This window comes from Cervus canadensis, chromosome 2 (assembly GCF_019320065.1).
Source record: "Cervus canadensis isolate Bull #8, Minnesota chromosome 2, ASM1932006v1, whole genome shotgun sequence".
NCBI classification, from domain to species: Eukaryota; Metazoa; Chordata; class Mammalia; order Artiodactyla; family Cervidae; genus Cervus; species Cervus canadensis.
In genome coordinates, this window is record NC_057387.1 from 95,930,522 (window position 1) to 95,951,586 (window position 21,065).

Consider the following 21,065-nt stretch of genomic DNA (forward strand, 5'->3'; position numbering starts at 1 on the left):
TCTTACTGGCTTATTGGAGAATGGCTAATGGCTAGATGTTTCAGGAGCCATCTTTCTTCCTGTTGCCACTTCCTTCTCAGATTTTTAGGAACTAAAGATACTGAGGAGGGCAGGATCAAATTAATTTATGTTTGGATTTTTGGAGCTTTTTTCCCCCCTGCTGCAAGCCTTTACATGTGATGTTCTCTGCCAGAAATGCTCTTCCCTTACCCAAAACACATGCACTCTAAATCCAACGTAACTTTCAAATTATCTGCTGAGAGAGGCCTTCCTTGACCCTCTAATTCAACCCCTATTTGCCTATATGTGGCAGCCCTATTCTTGTACTTACTCTCTCCTCTATTGAACTATAAGCTCTATGAGAATAGGAGTCATGTCTGTTCTGTTTAGTTTATCCCCACATCCGGCTCAGTTATGGCCCATGGTGACCAGTCAGTAGATATTACTGGATGGTTGAGGGGCCTGCCTATAAAGGTATCTCTTATTGCCCTCAAGGTAAGAGAAAGTATATTCAAGCCCTAGATGTTTAAGTCCTAAAAATTTGAGTCTAAGGTGTAGTTGGATTCATAAATGGGTATTATAAGAGTCTGAGTTTCAGCAGTATACATTATACTGACACTACATTGCCTTTTTTTTTTTTTAAACTTAATCTTAGTTCCCTGACCAGGGATCAAACCTCAGCCCCTGCAGGGGAAGCGTATAGTCCTAAATACTTGATCACCAGGGAATTCCCATTGCCTATTAATTTGTGTTTAGAAATGTTTCCAAGATTTTTAAATTAAACAGCTACTGCTGTAGCATGGTTATTAAAGGCACAGATTCTGGAATTCAGACTGAGTGGGCTTCAATGCTCAAAAACTGTGCAGTCTTGGACAAATTATCTAACTAACCTGAACTTCATTTTCTTTAGCTGTAAAATGAGACTGAATCCTTTGAGGATTTTTGTGTGAGAATTAAATGAGATGTCTGTATATCAGGCAGTCTACTTCTTGAAACAGCATAGTTAGCCCTTTGTATCCAGGTTTCACAATATGAATTCAACCAACCAATTGTATAAAGATTTCCACTTACCATCCCTTGCTTGTTAGAAAATCCAAGGTTTCCTTCTCTCTCAGTTTCATTGAGAACATACTGTATTTATTTTGCTTCATCACAGATAACGTGTTTACTAAGAGGCTTTTTTTCCTGGGCATTCCTCTGTACAACTTGGATTGTACAGATGGTTTTATGGTTTTATGATACAAATTATTGACTATTATCTCTACAGTTCCCATGTCTCTTGGAATGTTTGAAATGGAAAATGTTCTAGGAAATTGCTGTTTAACTTACTCAGTTGACTGTAGTATTTCTCAAACTCTTCCCTAGTTCTCAGAGTAATGGATAGCTTTGGTCCAGACTGTGTTAAGTCGTTTCAGTTGTGTTCAGCTGTTTGCAACCCCATAGATTGTAGCCTGCCAGGATCCTCTGTCCAAGGGATTTTCCAGGCAGAAATACTGAAATGGGTTGCCATGCCTTTCTCCAGGGGATCTTTCTGACCCAGGGATTGAATCCATGTCTCTTATGTCTCCTGCATTGGCAGGCAGGTTCTTTACCTGAGTCCAAACTAGATCAATATATATCAGGGTGCTTCAGAATCTCACCAACGAAAGCTGTCACTTGGTTGTCATCTCTCAGTCAGCATAGCTCCCTCTATATTAACACATGTTGGCAGGCAGTTCTGAGCCTATATTTCTTTTGCTTCAGCTTCCTTTATTTCTCTCAAAGCTCTTCTTCAACAAGCAAACTTCTGCTCCTGTTTAGGCTTCTGATTTATCTTTTTTTCTCTTCTCAATCTCATTCTTCCTGCCCCAACCTGTTTTTTCCCCTAATTATGTCCAATAGAAGTGATTGAAACCCCTGCATACTCAAAACTGAAATTCTTGTGATTGAGGAATCAGTATACAGAAATAGGTTCAAATATAGTAGAAATTGTATGTCATGGTGTTACAGGTACAATAACAGGAACATGTACAAAATACAGGGAGCAATTTAATGTTTCAGTTACAGGGAAATGTGTTTCAAGGCATAATATTTGAAAAGAAGAAGGCGAATGATTTACTTAGGTACAGACAGGGGTAGCTGGTATGAAATCAGATCCCTGACTAACAAACACATTAAATTTTGATGTAGTCATTGAATTTAGGACATGTTGTGTATAAAATCTATGCTAAGCCCTGTGTGAGAAACATAAATAATCAAGATTTGCTCACAAGATAAAATTAATGGGGCTAGGTAGTTTTGTTACTTACCAACTTGTATAATCCATCTATGGCCTAGTAACACTTTGGATAGTTGTCCAAAAATCACATCAGTGGTAAGTGACAGAATCAGAACTTGAATTCATGGCTTCTAACTCCACGGCCTGGACTTTCTAGTTCATTTCTTTTTTTTTCCCCCTTAATTTAATTTTAATTTTTTATCAGTGTTCTATATGCCCATAATTTTAAAAGTACTATAATCATTCATGGTACATTGTAATAAGTAGCAACCCCCATCCTGTCTATCCTCACCCTACTCGGAGGCAGCCACTTAACATTTTTAGCCAATTTTTCCCCACATTTAATCCCACATCTCAAATGACATGCTTTTGTTTGCTGTGTCTTGATATTTTTAGTTTTAGGAATTATCTACTTAACTTTCTACTGTGAAACTTAAAGATTTAATTCTATTTTACCACACCCTCTCCCCCCACACACAATGCATGCAAATTTCCAGTCTCCCCAGCTTCCTAACGTAGTGACTTATATTGTAGTGTTGATTAACTGAGTATATGTTTACATTATTATGAACTTATAAATGATATTCACAGCAGAACCTTATAGTATGTTGTTATTTTTCTCTTTATTTTCCTAAAAATTGTCTTGTTTTTTCACTTGCCTAATTTTCTATGTATTTATTACCAATTCAACCTTAATCCCAGTTGTGTGAGTTTCCTCTAATTACTTTCCAAGAGTCTAAGTATTCCCAGAATTTCAGATTCTTGAAGATCTCTCTCCTAGATTCTGGATTAGTTGCTCTGCTATAGAACTATCTTTTTAGGTTCACTCTTCATTCTCATATCTTGAGCCTCATATTTTCCTCTTTCTTAGCTTATGTACCTTTGTGTGTGTGTGTATAAAAATATAACCTCTGGTAGACTCCTAAGGTGGGGTTTGTGAAAAATAAATTTTGTGAGCTTTTGCATGTCTTTATTCTGCTCTCATACTTATTGGATATTTTGGCTGGATATAAAATTCTCTTGGAAATCCTGACCCCTCAAAATTTTGAAGGTATTATTTCACTATATTCTAGCTTTTCTGTGAAGTCCAATGGCATAGTGATTCTTGAGTCTTTGTATGAAACTTTTTTTTCCCTTTCTAGAAACTTATAGAATCTTATTATTTCCAAACTTCTAAAATTTCACATTGATATGCCTTACTGTTTTATTGTCATCTCTTGTGTTGGATGACATTTCTTGCGTTGGATCATCTCTTGGGCCTTTCAATCTGAAAATTCAAGTCCTCAGTTCTGAAATTTTTTTCTCAAATTAATCTTCTTTTTTTTAAAAAAAATTAAGTGCAGTTTTATTCATACATGTTTAATGTTCTCTTAGACTCCAATTCTCTGTTTTGTTTGCCTGTTTTTTTTTTCATTAAAGTATATTATAGTTGGTTTACAATATTATCTAAGTTTCAGTGATTCAGTTTCTAAAGATTATATTCCATTTATAGTTATTATAAAATACTGACTACATTCCCTGTGCTGTACAATCTATTTTTTTTAGCTTATTTATTTTATACATGGTTGTTTGTACCTGTTAATACCCTACCTCTGTTATGCCTCCATCTTCCTTCTCCCCACTGGTAACCACTAGTGTTATCTATATCTGTGAGTCTGTTTCTTTTTATTTTTTAAATTTCACATATAAGTGATAATATACAATGTGTGTCTTTCTCATATGACTTATTTCATTAAGTAAGTGTAATACCCTCCAGGTCCCTACATATTGTTACAAATGGCAAATTTTCATTCTGTTTTATGTCTTGCTGAAGAACTCCATACTGCAAGTTCTGAACCATGTTAACTTAGATTTTCTATTAAGGATTTCTAAGTTTTATGCTTGACACATAATTCCTTGATCCAGACAGATTTGTCTTTTGTATATAGTGTGAGGTTGGCTTTTTTTTTCCCATGTAGATGTCCCTTCTTCCTTGCTCCATTTGTTAAATGGACCTTTTCTCCAAGGAGAAAAGGTGAGAATCTTTTAGCAAAGCCTAAGTTATGAATTTATGTAACCTAATCACAAATATAATATCTCATTACTTTTGCACCTTGCTGGATAGAAGCAAGTAGCTAGGCCAGCCCATACTCAATGGGAGAGGATACAGAAGGGTGTGAATGCTAGGAACCTGTTATAATTCTTTGAGCCTGCCTACCAAAGCTGAACCCACTAATATGTCTAGGGCTTTAGCTGGGACAGCCAAGGTTCTTTCTTTTAAGGAAAAAAAATTATTTATTTATTTATTTATTTATCTAGTTGTGTCAAGTCTTAGATGTGGCATGTGAACTCATAGTTGCAGCATATGGGATTTAACTTCCTGACCAGGGATTGAACCCAGGCCCCCTGCATTGGGAGTGTGAAGTCTTAGCCACTGGACCACCAGGGCAGTCCCTTTCTTTTTTCATTTAGTCTCTTACATAGGAGCCTAGCCCAGGCTTGCTCACATGGCAGCAGCAGCAGGTTCTAAGAAAATAACAGAAGCTACACAATCTCTTGAGGCCAAAAATCAGAACTTACATTGTGTCACTTCCTCCAAACTCTTGTTAGTCAAAGTTAGTCACTAGACCGACCTAGATATAAAGGATGGGGAACTAACCTTACTTTTTTTTTGTTTTCCTTCTGGTCAGCACTCTTTTTTTCTCACACTTTTTTGTTGTGGTAAAAAACATGTAACATGAAATTTAGTTTAGTGGCATTAAATATGTTTATAATGTGGAGCACCATCGCCTCTACCCTTCTCCATAATTCTTTTCATCTTATAAAACTGAAACTTCATAGCCATTAAATATGGCTATGAGAGAAGTAGCCCCATTCTCTCCCTCCTCCTAGCCCCTGGCAAATGCCACCTGCTTTCTGTCTGTATGATTTTGGCTACCTTAATTTAAGTACCATATATAAGTAGACTTATATAGTATTTGTCTTTTTGTCACTGTCTTTTTTCACTTAGTACAATATCCTCAAAGTGTATTTATGTGATAGCATATTTTAGGATATCCTTCCTTTTTAAGTTGAATAATATTCTCTTATGTGTATATATCACATTTTGCTTATCTGTTTAGTTCATAGATGGACATTTGGGTTGCTTCTACATTTTAACTATTTTGAGTAATGCTGCTATGAACATGGGTATACAAATCTCTCTTCAAGACCTTGCTTTCATTCCTTCGGGTATATACCCAGAAGTAGAATTGCTGGATCATATTGTAATTCTATTTTTAATTTTTTAAGGAGCAACCATGCTGTTTTCCACAGTGGCTACCATTTTACATTCTAGGCTCTATTTCTTGATGGGAAGAGCTACAACAAATCTGTAACCCTTTTAAATCTATAATATACACTATTAGTTTTTATTTGCTAATATTTTATTCAGGATTCTTATATAATGAGTGAATTTGCCTGTAATCTTCCTTTCTTATATCTTTGGTTTTGGCATCAGAATCATACTGACCTCATAAAATAAGATGAAATTCCCCACCCCAAACGTAAGGCCTGTCACAGGGCTGGTGCACAAATATATTTCTTAGTTGAATGAATGAATGGATAAGTAAATGACTAAAGAGGAAACAGAGAAGAAAAAAACAACTGGAAAAGTATATGGATAGTTGGTTATGACAGAATTTTTTAAGATGGGAATTCATAGTTTTAACTGCCTTTTTAACCTTATTTGTGTAAACTTTCTCTTAGGATGGACAATCTAATGTTTTTGCTCTCCTTCCCAAGTGGAATTCACTTTGTTAATGCAGGATAGAAAGAAACCTGTCCAAGTTTCTATAATTTGTATCATATTCTGAGGTCCTAGTTACTATGGTAGCTACAAAGAAGCCAATACAAGGAGGGGGGCTTGAGAGTGAGGGAAATGTGACTGAAGTGCAACATAGCTGAAAAATTGATTTGTTGGAAATTATTGCTCCCAGGACATTGAGTAATTCAAGGTTTCCGTGGGCCAGAGGAGTTGGATAGGGTAAGCACTCCAAATATATCCAAAAATAACATCTCTATGTTATTTCTTTTTAAAATGTTGGCTTGTAATCAGACCTTTGCAGACTTTGTTATATTCTCAAGTTTCCATGTAATGGATGAATTGATATATGTCACAGTTGCTTTGTGGCATTTGAAATTCTTTGTAAAATATAGCTTCAGTTGAAATTCTGTAAATTTTATATTGGCATTCTTTTTTTTTAAATTTTAAAAGTTTATTTATTTATTTTACTTGGAGGCTAATTACTTTACCCTATTGTGGTGGGTTTTGCCATAGATTGACATGAATCAGCCACAGGTGTACATGTCCACCCATCCCCAAGCCCACCCCTCCACCTCCCTCCCCATCCCATCTCTCTGGGCTGTCCCAGTGCACCAGCTTTGAGTATCCTGTTTCATGCATTGAACTTGGACTGGTCATCTATTTCACATATGGTAATATACATGTTTCAATGCTATTCTCTCAAATCATCCCAACCTCGCCTTCTCCCACAGAGTCCAAAAGTCTGTTCTTTATATTTGTGTCTCTTTTGCTGTCTTGCATATAGGGTCATCATTACCATCTTTCTAAATTCCATATATATGTGTTAATATACTGTATTGGTGTTTTTCTTTCTACTTAATTCACTCTGTATAATAGGCTCCAGTTTCATCTACCTCATTAGAACTGACTCAAATATGTCCTTTTTAATAGCTGAGTAATATTCCATTGTGTATATGTACCACAGCTTTCTTATCCATTCATCTGCCAGTGGACATCTAGGTTGCATGTAGGATGTCCTAGCTATCATAAACAGTGCTGTGGTGAATATGGGGTACACATGTCTCTTTCAGTTCTGGTTTTGTCGGTGTGTATTCCCAGCAGTGGGATTGCTGGGTCTTATGGCAGTTCTATTTCCAGTTTTTTAAGGAACCTCCATACTGTTCTCCACAGTGGCTGTACTAGTTTGCTTTCCCACCAACAGTGTAAGAGGGTTTCCTTTTCTCCACACCCTTTCCAGCATTTACTGTTCGTAGACTTTTGATAGCAACATACTGGCATTATTTATCCTAGCTTCTTTGGAGTTCACTCATCTTGGTAACAAAAAAAGTGTAATTTTTTATGACAGTTTCTCCCTGTTCAGATTAAAACACTGCATGTGAGCTAACCAAAAAACATTTGAAAGAATGAATGCTTTCAAGAACCTGAACTGAACACATCATACACTTGAGTGAAACATTTGGTTTTAGTTATAGGCAGCTGCAGCCAACAGGGAAGCATATTAGGTTATATAGTGGCCATTGTCTGTCAATAGGAGGTAGACAAGTTCATCTTTAGAGATGCCGTTTTTCCTAGAACTCACCTTTTAGTTTTTCTCTTTCAAAGTGGTATTAAATCATTGCTTTATTTGATTGTTGTGAAGATCAAATGACAGTGTGTCTTTGTTTAATTTTTAAAACTTAAACATTTTATTTGATGTTTTAGTTAAAAGCACTAAATACAGCTTTACAGATATTATTAATTCATTTAGTTCTCCTAACAATCCTGTGAGGTAGGTGTCGGGACTATTATTTCCCTCTTACAGATGAAATTGAGAAATAGAAGTCTGGTATTTTGCTCAAAGATATACAGCTAGTATGTGGAATTCATACCCAAGTAGTCTTAACTTCAGAGGCTCTCTTCTTAATCATTACACTATGCTGTCTCTATGTGAAAATGCTTTTGTAAGCTATAAACAGATACTGTAGGGATGTTGCTGGCAGATTTTATTAAGTGTTCAACATTGTACTAGATATTGTGGAAGATCTAAAGGAATCATAAATCTGCCTTTTTAGAATTTGTAATCTTGTTGGGGGAAAGAAATATGACACAGAAGACAGCAATAATATGGCAGCCTATAAGATCACTGTCTGCCAGAGAACTCTCCTCATCTAGTAAATATGTGCCTTATTTTCTTTCATTGCTCCCATCCACAGCATAGAATCTAGTGCGTAATACACATGTAGTTACTGATGGCTAAATGTAGATGTCCTTAAACACTATTCCCATTTACACAGTGAGCAGACCTAGGTTATTATTTGCAGAGAAGCAGTTGTACTTTCCTTCTGTTCCATGCAGTGAACTTGAGATTCATCCACTTAATTTGGCTAAGCAGTATCTTGATTGCCCCTCTTTTTCTTTAACTTTTCATTTTTGATATTTACTTATTATTTTTAACAAATAAAAATTTATATATAAGATAAGCAGCATAATGTTTTGATATATGTAAACATTATAAAATGATTACCACAAACTAATTAAAATATCCATCATCTTGTTAACTTTTCATTTTTTTATATAATTTCACATTTACAGGTTATAGGGGTAGTACAGAGATTGCATATATCCTTTACCCAGATTCCCCAAATGTTACCATTTGCTCTAGTATTCTCCCTCTTTCCCTCTTATGTATTCAATATATTTGATGTATATACAATATATTATATAATCATTATTTTTCTGAATTATTTATGAGAATAAATTGCAGATATGATTCCCTTTGCCTTTAACACATCAATGTGTGTCTTTCCCTGATACTCCTCACCCAAAAAGGACAAATCTCCTAATATAGGAAATTACATTGGCACAATACTTTAGTCTGCAGACTTTATTCAAGTTCATCAACTAACCTAATTATATCCGTTAGAGCAATACAAAAAAATTCTGACTGCCCGTGTTTTAAACACTGTGATGAGTACGTGTTAAATAATACTCACTCCTGTATTTGGTTCCAAAAGCATTGTGAGCAGGTGCCCTGTCCCCTGACTTAGTCACACAGGCATGGCCAATGGCTTTGTTTGATTTTCCTTTTTGTGTGTGCTTCAGTGGAGCAACGTGACTTCGTTGGAGTGGACAGCACAGGCAAGAGGCTACTCTTCATGGCTAATGAAGCAGACTTGGATGAAGAGCTGATCATTAAGGGATCCATCCTGCAGAAGTAAGCCCTGGGGTTTTTCTTTTTGGCAGTTCTCCTTGTCTTAAAACAAAATAAAACCACCCAGTGGATGGGAAAGGCGAAATGAAAACTAGATTAATCTGTGTGAAACTGACAAAAAGTATGTGAATGTTTTCCCATGAGGTAGGATAGAGGCTTTTCTTCACCACACAAGCTTAGCTTTTCCCTATGTCTTTTCTTGCCAAGGTAGAATCAAATCCTGCTTCAGAGCAGGGCAAGTGGCTGTGGAGAGAACAGGAAACAGAACTATCTTTCCAACAGTGTTATAGAACTTCCTGTTTTTTTTTCAACTGTGGTAAACACACAACATAAAATTCATCACTTTAACCATATTTAAGGGTACAGTTCAGTAGCATTAAGTGTATTGACATTGTTGTGAAGCAGATTTCTGAAACTTTTTCATCTTGCAAACCTGAAACTCACAACTCTCCTTTATCTCTTCTCCCCAGCCCCCGGTAACCACCATTTGACTTTCTGTTTTTCTGAATTTGACTACTTTAAGTACCATTTATAAGTGGAATCATATACTATTTGTATTTCTCACTGCTTCTTTCACTTAATTAGTATAATGTCCTCTAGGTTTATTCACATTGTAGCATGTGTCAGAATTTTTTTTCCTTTTCAAGGCTTCATAAATTCCATTGTATATATACACCACATTTTCTCTGTCTGTTAATCAGTGGACATTTGGGTTGCTTCCACCTCTTGGCTTTTGTGAATAATGCTGCAGTGAACATGGATGTATAAATATCCCTTTGAGATCCTGCTTTGAATTCTTCTGGATATATACCAGAGGTGAGATTGCTGGATTAATAGTTCCTATTTTTTATTTATTGAGGAGTATCCATACTGTTTTCCATTTTACAATCCCATCAGCCATGCACAAGGGTTCTAATTGTTCTATATTCTCATTAACATGCGTTATTTTCTGTTTTGTTTTGTTTTGTTTTGTTTTTGATAGTAGTCATCCCGATGGCTCCACATAGGGAGCCACGTAGTCCCATTTTCTTTAATCAGCATTTTATTGACCACTTCCTCAGCTTGGACTTCAGAAGCCACTATCCTCAGTGGGTATCACTACCTGATGCCACTACATAGGAATGCTTAATAAATGCTTGGAGCCTGGATGAAATGAATGTGAGAGGGAAAATTGGGAAAGAAAAATGTCTTACTGGTTGGTATGTTTTCTCCACTGGTTGGTGCGTTTTTTTCCTGTTTGTTTGTTTTGCTCTCCAGCACAGTAGAGGTAGAAGACATATTTTAGGGTATATATTTTAATGAAAATGAAGTTAAGCTCTAGTTTCAATTGGCCCAGTTACTCCTATGGATAAGAGTTCCATATTGGAGCTTTGGTTGTCTCATCTGTAAAAATGAGTTTAATAATAATAGGGCTGCTATGGGAAATTTGTTGTTTTTCAGTCGTTCAGTCATGTCCAACTCTTTGCGACCCCATGAACTGCAGCACACCAGGTTTCCCTTTCCTTCACCATCTCTCGGAGTTTGCTCAAACTCACGTCCATTGAATCAGTGGTGCCATCCAACCATCTCGTCCTCTGTTGTCCCCTTCTCCTGCCTTCAGTGTTTCCCAGCATCAGTGTCTTTTCCAACGAGTCAGCTCTTTGCATTAGATGGCCAAAGTATTGGAGCTTCAGCTTCAGCATCAGTCCTTCCAATAAATGTATGTAAAACAGTTAGCATAATGCCTGTTCCATAGTAGGTGACCAAAACATAGTAGACATCACCTATAAATAAACAGCTCTTGAGAAAAACACTTGTGGATTAAAGTGGCTACTTCAGATTATATCACAGAACTTCCTACTACTTGTTTTTAATCAAGTGTGAGAAATAATTTAAAAAGTGGCAGAGGGACTTCCCTGGTGGCTCAGTGGTAAAGAATCTGCCTACCAGTGCAAAGAGCATGGGTTCCATCCCTGATCCAGGAAGATCCCACATGCTGCCGAGCAACTAAGTCATGCACCCCACAACTGAGCCTGTGCTCTAGAGCCTGAGAGCTGCAACTGCTGAGCCCACTAGCCACAACTACTGAAGCCTGTGCACTCTGGAGCCCATGCTCTGCAACAAGAGAAGTGACCATAACGAGAAACTCATGCACTGCAACTAGAGAAAAGCCTGTGCAGCAAGGAAGACCCAGCACAGCTAAAAATAAAGAAAACTATTTTTAAAGAAAAGCATGAATAAGACCAAGAGAATCAATGTATCCAACTATGCAAAGGTATAGCAAAAATTAAAGCAAGAAAAATATACTGCAAAAACCTGTCCTGAGAAAAACAACTCAGTGAATACAAAGAATTTCCTTACAAATATATAATTCTGCAACTTCAGAACAACTCAATGGACTGTGAATTTAATAAATAAGAGTTCAATGATGAGATGGTATTATGAAAAAAAATGAGATAAAAGAAAATGTTACAGAAACAAGAAAATAAATTGAGGACCAAATAACTACAGAATTAATTAATTTTAAAATTGCAAAGAACAGAACTGACACAACTGAAATCAAATTTTATATATAGAGGAAAAATTTAAGATATCCAGTACTTTAGATAAAAATGAAAATAATTGAAATTAGAATTTAATGGAAATAAGTGAGAAAGATAATTCAATATAATTAATGTCTCGTGTGGTCAAAAGATGCATTCAGGGATACAAAGGATTCTTGGTAAAGTAATTTAAGGATTTGGGGAGGGGCACACCATGCAGGATCTTGCCAGTTCCCTGACTGGGAATTGAATCCCTGCCCCCTGCATTGGAAACACAGAGTCTTAACCATTTAGACCGCCAGGGAAATCCAGCACTTGGTTTTAAATCTTCTTTTACTCCCCCACTGAATCATTTAGGATTCTACTATCCAGAATTTTGAAGGATCCCAAAAAGAGCATCAGTTCAGTTTAGTTCAGTTGCTCAGTCTTGTCTGACTGTTTGCGACCCCATGGACTACAGCACGCCAGGCCTCCCTGTCCATCACCAGCTCCCAGAGTTTACTCAAGCTCATGTCCATTGAGTCAGCGATGCCATCCAATCATCTCATTCTCTGTTGTCCCCTTCTCCTCCCGCCTTCAAACTTTCCCAGCATCAGGGTCTTTTCAAATGAGTCAGTTCTTCGCGTCAGGTGGCCAAAGTATTACTGGAGTTTCAGCTTCAGCATCAGTCCTTCCAGTGAATATTCAGGACTGATTTCCTTTAGGATGGACTGGATCAATCTCCTTGCAGTCCAAGGGACTCTCAAGAGTCTTCTCCAACACCACAGTTCAAAAGCATCAATTCTTCGGTGCTCAGCTTTCTTATAGTCCAGCTCTCACATCCATACATGACTACTGGAAAAACCATAGCCTTGACTAGATGGACCTTTGTTGGCAAAGTAATGTCTCTGCTTTTTAATATGCTGTCTAGGTTGATCATAACTTTACTTCCGAGGAGTAAGTGTCTTTTAATTTCATGACTGCAGTCACCATTTGCAGTGATTTTGGAGCCCAAGAAAATAAAGTCTGCCACTGTTTCCCCATCTATTTGCCATGAAATGATGGGACCGGATGCCGTGATCTTAGTTTTCTGAATGTTGAGCTTTAAGCCAACTTTTTCACTCTCCTCTTTCACTTTTATCAAGAGGCTCTTTAGTTCTTCACTTTCTGCATAAGGGTGGTGTCATCTGCATATCTGAGCATAAAGCATACTTATCTCCTCAGACACCTTCTGTACATGTTAGAGAGACATGACAAACACTGTAGTAGAGAAAAGTAGACACCCATTTCAATCCAACACTTACTTGTTGGATTGAATTAGAAAAAACTACATACATATATCAGGCTGTTGGGCTTTTAAAAAATCATAGTTCTCACAAAAACTGAGAAAATTTGTTTGTAACCAAATCTGGGTAGATGGTTGATTTGGAAAGTAGTCAGTGGACTCATTTAATCTTTCACATTATGAATCCGTCCATGGGCTCATTTAATGTCACATTGCCTTTTAATGTTGTTGCTGGAGTTTGGGGCTGCCAGCAATCTCTTAAGTTCTCAAGAGAGGTATTCATAAATTCAAATCATTTTTGTCTTCCTCATTAATTCTGGAAAAGATACTGAGTTTTTGTTATTTCTGGTATCAGAAGTCTAAATGATCAACTGCCATTTCATATCAGAGGAACATTTCTTTTATTCTTGTGGTTGCAGTCTGAGTGCTATCAACATATAGCTCTTTCCTAAGTACCAAGTAAAGCCTCAGAAATGCTAAAGTTCTCTCCTTTCTTAGGAGATCATGGCCATCAGACAGAGCCTGCTTTTCCTACAACATCAGGAAAGGATAATGGTGGTGGTGGTGGTAGTGGTGATGATGACAATGAAGACGATAATGACAGCAGCTCTAGTTTTTCAAATTTTGTGCCTGACATTGAGTTAAAGGCTTTTTTATTTTTTTAACAATAGCTCTATGAAGTAGATTCTGTTATATGCCATTTTACAGATGAGAAAATGAACAAGGATTAATTAGAAATAAGAAATCCCAGTAAATATTTGTTGAATGAATAAGCGGGAAATCACTTAGTGACCAGCTATGGTTGAAAGTCTATAATCTAGGGCTTGGCACTCTGTGATGAATGTTGAGGTATAGAACAAGGATTGGCAAACTTTTTCTATAAGGGGCAAATAATAAATATCTTAGACTTTGCAGACCATCTAGTGTCTGTTGCATTTATTCAGCTCTGCTATTATAGCATAGAAGCATCCATAGACATGTACCAGATGAGCATGGCTGTGTTCCAGTAAAACTTTATCTACGGAAATAGGAACCAGGATCTTCCATCTGACAGGCTGTAGTTTACCAGCCCCATTATATTTTTTTTTCCTCTCCCTCTCTATAAAGAGTATCTATGATGGGGCCATTTTAACATAGTTTGTTTATGACAGCAGTCAGGATATGGCTGACTGGATGTGGAATTCTTTCTGTTGAAGAAAGAAATAAGAGGGTTCTTACAGATTATTTTTTCCTAAACAATTTATCAAAGGAAAATTTTAGGAAACAGAGGAGGATTTCTTTATATTTTAGAAGAGCCAAGAACATAAAATGCAATTAAAGGATATCTCTTATTGTATTGAAAATATGATCTTATTTATAGATATTTTAGAATCATGCTATAACAGCTAGAAGGTCATCTGGCCCATTTATTTCAGATAATGATAGTGGAAGCCAAGGGAAGAAGGATTTGTTCCATATCATTTATCTAGTTAGAGACAGAGTTAGAGACAGGCCTTTTCCATTTAGTTCATGCTTTATACTTTTCAGGAATACTATATTCACGTGGCAAATGTTTATTGAGTTTCCTCCTCTTGTTAAACCACTGTTTTGGTATTTAAGGAGGCAGGAGAGTATCTCAAAGAGTTCACACTAGCCTTGGTGGAAGAGAAGATTATGCATATAAAAACCTAACAAACAGTAGCAAACAACATCAGATTCTGAACAATTATGGCCAACAGTGTTCTAAGAATTCAAGGAGGTATCAAACTCTAGGGGCTGAGGTGATCAAGAAAGCATAATAGATTAATTTCAGCTTGAAGAATGGATTTGGGTCTGATACAGAAAAGGACATGGGAAGCTGAATCCTGTGTGGGGAGAATGTTCTGAGCAAAGGTGTGGGAGGCACGGTAGGCAAGACTTGTTTAGAAATGGTTTGGCCCAAATGGAAGCTCTCTGTTGGGGAGCACTAGGAATTGAGGCTGAGAAATTAAGTTGGTACCAAAATAGAGGGCCTTGAATATTGGGGAATTATTAAAAACATTTTGAGCAGAGAGAGAATGCTTTCAGTTCTGGACTCTGGAAAGGTAATCTGACAGCAGTGTGCAGGATAGGTTTAAGGTATAAGACCTGAAAAGAAATCCAGTGTTGCATTCCTAAATTCACAAGACTCCAAAGAGCAAAGGGATTGTGTCCTCTGGAATGCAGAAGGGAATACTTGTGGTCATCTATTATGTGAAACAAGGGACCTGACTCACTTATGCATCCATCAAGCACTGTTGTTTATGCTATATTAGATTGGCAGGTTTATTCATAAAATTCTTAGAAGCCAGAGTCCTATGTTTCTGTAGTCACAGCTAAAAGCTGGAGATTGTCTCCTGCTTTCTCTTTAACCTCCTTGGGAACTAGTTAGTTGTTCTATATGGTGAATTTTTAGTAAATATCTTAATCTCAGAGGTCCCTGCCAAAGAGAGCAAGGTTTAAGCATGATAGGAACAAAGAAGATGGACATAGCCAAGAGGTAAGGTGAAAATGAAGAGCAGATGGAGGTATATTTTTCCTTCATATCTTGATCTCAGGGCCTTGAGTAAATGCTGGGGCAGATTTTCAAGCACTTTTTGAATACCAGAATACAGTATTTCCTATCTTTCTTTTCAAACTGAATTTCTAAAGGTGGGAGTTTAGTTCCTATGGGGAAAACACTAAAGTTGTATTGGAAAATTGTTTGTGTATATAGAGAGCCAGAAGCCTCTTGTTTTCAAGTTTTCTTACTTTTATATGTACTGGTTGTAGGAGAAAAGGACAGTGAGGATGGAATATACATCCCATCTGTTTTCTCACTGTCCAGTAGAGGATGAAGTATTTGCTTGACTGCAAATAATGTTCTCTTCTGTTGGGCCTTGGGCATATTTGGTCCTGGAAAATTAGATAGTGTAAGACACTTGAAGTAGGAGTTCTGCTCAGTCTATGGTCAGGCACAGAGACATTCTCCCTCTGTCATCAAGTAGTACTGATAACTTTATCCCAGTGGGCCGAAATTCTTCCTGCCTCAGTGGATTTGGAGAAGGCACAGCATCCATCAAGCACCTTTCCCATCTATCAAGTTGATGTATTACTGACTTGGAGAGGCAGTATAGGTAGTGGAAAAGAATGTTGAATGTTACTGATAGAAAGAGCATGGTACTAGAAATTCAAGTCCAGAGACTCTAGAATTTAATCTTGAGAGAGAAAAGCTATATGACCTTGAGCAAATCACCTTGCTTCTCTAAGCCTCAGTTCCCCCAACTGAACTTGGCTTAGTTGTGCTTTAATGGCCCGTCCCCAGCTCTTAAATTCCTGTTTTATTTCTGAAAGACATGTGTTTTTAATAATTTGTAAGTAACTGTGTTTGTGCCAAATATTTAATAAGAAAATCATGTGGCTTTTCTCCAATGTTAGTTGTTTTCTTTTGAATACTAGTCAAGGTTTTTTACTGGAAGGGTAATGAAAATATTAAAACAAGCTTCTAGATGATGTCTTTTAAAAATGGAATAACATATTCACACGTTCATCTTGGAAAAAGACAGGTACTTAAGTCAAAACCTCAAGGATCATGACCACATCTCTATTTCTGGGACTACAGATGATGAGAAATGGGTTCACATTCTTGATTATTTTGCTGATGGTGTGGAAAGTCTTGAAATGCGTGCTGTTTATCTACGTTAGGATCCCCACTGCTACTAACCAGCTGAAACTCCTAAAGTACTCCTCTAAACTTTCTAGTGGGTAAAAGCTATGCTGCCAATTTCTGATCTTTTCAGGGCTTCTGCAGTACAAATCAGATAGCTACTCAGCTTTCCTTATGGCTGGTTTAGGATTCAGCTTTCTTAGGTATGCTAAGTCTGTTACCACTATCCTTCTTTACAGCTTCCAAAATTTTGTTACTTTCCTCTCCTGGTCTTTGTCCTTGGGGTTGTAGGGAAAGAGCAAATTAGCTAAGATAGCAGTGGTCAGGCGCTCACACCCCACGTTCTCTTGCTCTCACCCTATGTTTTGTAAATAATGACTTTGCATGGTTACTGACATCTGAGATCTTTCATAGCACTGCGTGCACCTATCAAGCCCTTGTGGCTGTGTCTGCTGGGTCAGCTACAAGAGAATATAGCATGTCTGCTGCTGTGCCAGCCCGGAGAGAATAAACATGTCTGCCGTTCCTACATCTCCTTGAAGTTTCCTCTAGCTTCCTCGCTGGTGCCTTGCCTACCCTGGGTTCAGTGAACAGTGAGACAGTTGGCATAGTTGGCAGGATACCCAGCAGGTAGAGGAGCCTGAGGCTCCAATGGATGGAAGAAGCCAGTGGCCATGGTCCTGTCAGCATGGGCCCTGGTGGAAGATTGGGAGGCAGTGGAGCATTGAGTGCTCCGTATAGCATTGAGAAGGTGTTGGCAGGTGATAAGTTCCCATTTGCCGGACAAGGTGGCACAGACTACCACTGGCACCATGGGGTGGATTTCCTGACTGCCCTGAAGGATGTGCAGAGATTCTTGGAAGAACTAGAGCTATGTATATTGGAATTAGAGCAAGAACTTCCTGGCCTTAAAGAACCCAGTGTCTCTGACAGTGAGACAGAATTGTATCTTTTTCAGACTACAGGTCCAGGTTGTTAGTGAGGCCGGTCGTGCAGCAGAAAGATGGGGCCAAGAAGGTGAAGCCCCAGGAGGCCTTGGGCACCAAGGAGGCCAAGGAGAAGAGGAATGGCACCAACTCTGCAGCCAGGGTGAAGCCCAGGAAGGTGAGCAAGGAGCAACCCCATTGGAGAGAAAGAAGAAAGCAAAAAGGGAAAGTGAAACCACAGTGGCAAGTTTAGAGCTGGATCAGGTCCTGCTGAACCCACCTCCGTGGAGCCCTGAGGAAACCACTGAATCTGCAAACAGCTTCACAGGATGGCAAGTGAAGCTCAGAAAGTACAGTGAGGACCTGGACTTCAAGGTGGTGGGTGATGACTGGGAAACCATCACCATGCTTGGAATCGGCTGGACATCCACCCTATCAGCCTCTATACTGGTCTGGCAGGCGGAGGAGCCTCCAAAAGTTGACAAGCATTTTATAGGCGGCATGCAAGTCGCCATTTTGAACAATATCCTGTCCACCCTTTTGGTTCCTTAATTGCCACCTCAATGGTGGCAACCTCGGGAGAAGTAGTGGAATGGTGGCAGGCGAAGGGGATTAGAAGTGTGAAGACCCTGAAGTGGGTGGCCAGCTGATAAAGGCCCCATCTGGGTTATGCAGATGCAAACGTTGACTGATTTGCTGGCGGAGGGAGTTGACAGAAATAAAATTGATAAACAGCCCAGTGCTCTGCTTCTAGAGCTATGGAGGCAACTGAGACCAGAACAGCAGTTTACCAAGTTTGGGAAACACCGACAGCAAGAGAAACAGGTGGTTCAGCTAGAAGATTACATGGCATCCAAGGATGTTCCTTCGGATGCCCTTTTCCACTTTGAAATACTGTAAAGGCTGTGTGCTTACCTTTGGAAATTGGATGACTCCCTGTGTGGAGGTATACTGTAAAGGCTGTGTCCTATGATTGCTGCTAACCTCTGATGCTCCTGGAGATTTAGAACCATGTGCACCAGAGGTTATAAAGCATACAGAATCATGTGGATGGGCTGTGAACACCTCAAAAATCTGCTCTTTGAAGGGTGGGCCTGGTGCCTGTGTGGGGCTTTGTGGGTCCTTAATAAAAACCCCGCAATTTGAGGACCCTGCAATTTCACAAGGACAGACAGTGGACTAGACTTGGCCATGGAAGATAAAGGCACTCCACACGTGGTGGGTGGCTCTTCTAGCCACATGAGGGCAAGGACTGCAACATGAGTTCCAGGTGATACCTGGAGTTGGGTTTTGCTGTGTATTGGGGATGTAACTATTTGCTGTTGTAGCATCTACTGCTGTTGCAGAATGTAGGTTCAGGGGTCAATGTTACTAAGCCAAGGGAATATCGCAGGAGATGGACTGCGCCTGGATTGTGAGGTGAGAGACCCTGAAGGGGTAGAATATAGAGAAAGAGCAAATTAGTCAATATGGCGGTGGTCAGGCCCTCTTGCCCCCATGTCCTCTTGCTCTCACCCCACATTTTGTGAATAATGACTTTGCATGGTTATGCAACAACTGAGATCATTTGTAGCACTGCACATGTGCATCGTGACCTATATAAGCACCACCTGAAAAGCCCTTGTGGCTGTGCCTGCTGGGTGCACCATGAGAGAATACAGCATGTCTTGCTGCTGCGCCATCCTGGAGAGAATAAACATGTCTGCAGTTCCTATGCCTCCTCGAGTTCTCTTCCAGCTTCCCCACTCATGCTTTGCCTACCCTGAGTTCAGTGAACAGCAAGACAGGGGTTATGCCTTCAAAAACAAAAATTACCAAAAAACTGTTTACTGTGACTTCCCCGGCAGTCCAGTGGTTGAGACTTCATGCTTCAGTAGCAGGGGGCACAGGTTTGATTCCAGGTCAGGAACTGAAATCTCGCAAGCCTCAAGACATGACACCCCCCCTCCCCCCAAAAAAAAAATTTACACAAAGTGATGGCTAACTGAGTAGAGAATTGAGCATAGGAGAGTCCTGGGATAATCAGTGTGTTATAGTCTGAGCCCCAAGGATCATGTTATACATCTTTTAAAAAAATATATTTATTTGGCTGCTTGAGACTCTCTAGTTAAGATGTGCAGGCTTAGTTTCTCAGTGGCATGTATCAATAAATCTATTTTTTTTTCTAAAAGATATTTCAAAGCAGTCAGTGTTCTACAAAACAGATGATTCACTCTCTAATCACATGGCTTGTCTGGGAAATAAAAAAGGGGAACTTTTTTTAACTGAAATTGCCAAATGCATTGTGAGGCTCTGATTTAGACAGACTAGCTATAAAAAGAGAAATCTGGATTTGGATTGGATAATAGATGTTATGAAGTTGTTGATAATTTTATTATGTGTAGTAATATAGTGATTGTATTTCATAGTCCCTTATCAGTTGGAAATACGTACTACACATACTGGAATATTTACAGTAAGATGATTTTGTGTCTGGAACATGCTTTTAAAAACTATATTAGTTTGCTGTTAACAAATCAGTGTAAACTGGGTGGCCTCGAACAACAGAAGTTTATTGTCTTCACAATTCTTGAGGATAGAAATCCAAAATTAGGATATTTTCAGCATTGGTTCCTCCTGAGGTTTATGAAGGAGAATCTGTTCCACCCTTCTATCTTCTGGAAACCTCAGGCATTCTTGGCTTGTAGATGGCATTCTCCTCGTCTCTTCATATTGTCTTCCCTCTGCATTTCTGTCTCTGTGTTCAAGTTTCCCCTTTATTAAGGTACTAGTCCTATTGGATTAGGGCTCCTCTAATGACCTAACCTTAATATGATCATCTACAGACATCATACTTCCAATTAAGATCATATTCACAGGTATCGTGGGTTATCTTTTGGGGGGGACACAATTTAACACATAGTAAATAAAGATTAGAAAATGTTGATAATTGAAACTCTTTGGGCACATGGGAATTTATTATGCTTATCTCTTATTTTGTGTGTGTTTGAAAATTTCCATAATTAAAATTTAAGAAATGTATGTATGAAACAGATTAAATTTATATTTGTACACTCATGTTCATAGCAGCATCATTCACAATAACCAAAAGGTGTAAGCAATTCAAGTATCCATAGACAGGTGACTAGGTAAAGAAAATGTGGTACACACATACAATGAAATATTATTCAGAGTTCAAAAGGAAGGAAATTTTGACGCATGCTTCAACATTAACTGTAAAGACATTATGCTAATGAAATAAACCAGTCATAAGAAGAACAAATGTATGATTCTTCTTATATGAGGTTCCTAGACTAGCCAGAATCATAAAGACAAAATAGAATGGTGGTTACAGGGGGCTAGGAGGAAGAAGAGAATGGGGAGTTAGTGTTTAATGGATTCAGAGTTTCAATTGCAGAAGATGTAAAAGTATTGGAGATGGATGTTGGTGACAGTTGTACTACAAAGTGAATGTAATTAATCCCACAGGACTATATACT

At 38.3% G+C, this 21,065-nt stretch overlaps 1 protein-coding gene across 1 annotated transcript in view; it reads left to right on the forward strand.

Annotated features, from left to right (window-relative positions):
* The window catches only part of EIF2B3 (eukaryotic translation initiation factor 2B subunit gamma), a 105,813-nt gene that overhangs the window by 39,272 nt on the left and 45,476 nt on the right, over positions 1–21,065 (forward strand). The window contains exon 5 of the mRNA XM_043461520.1: positions 9,123–9,234. Coding sequence (XP_043317455.1) covers positions 9,123–9,234 — 112 coding nt within the window. The remainder of the gene's footprint in view (positions 1–9,122; positions 9,235–21,065) is intronic.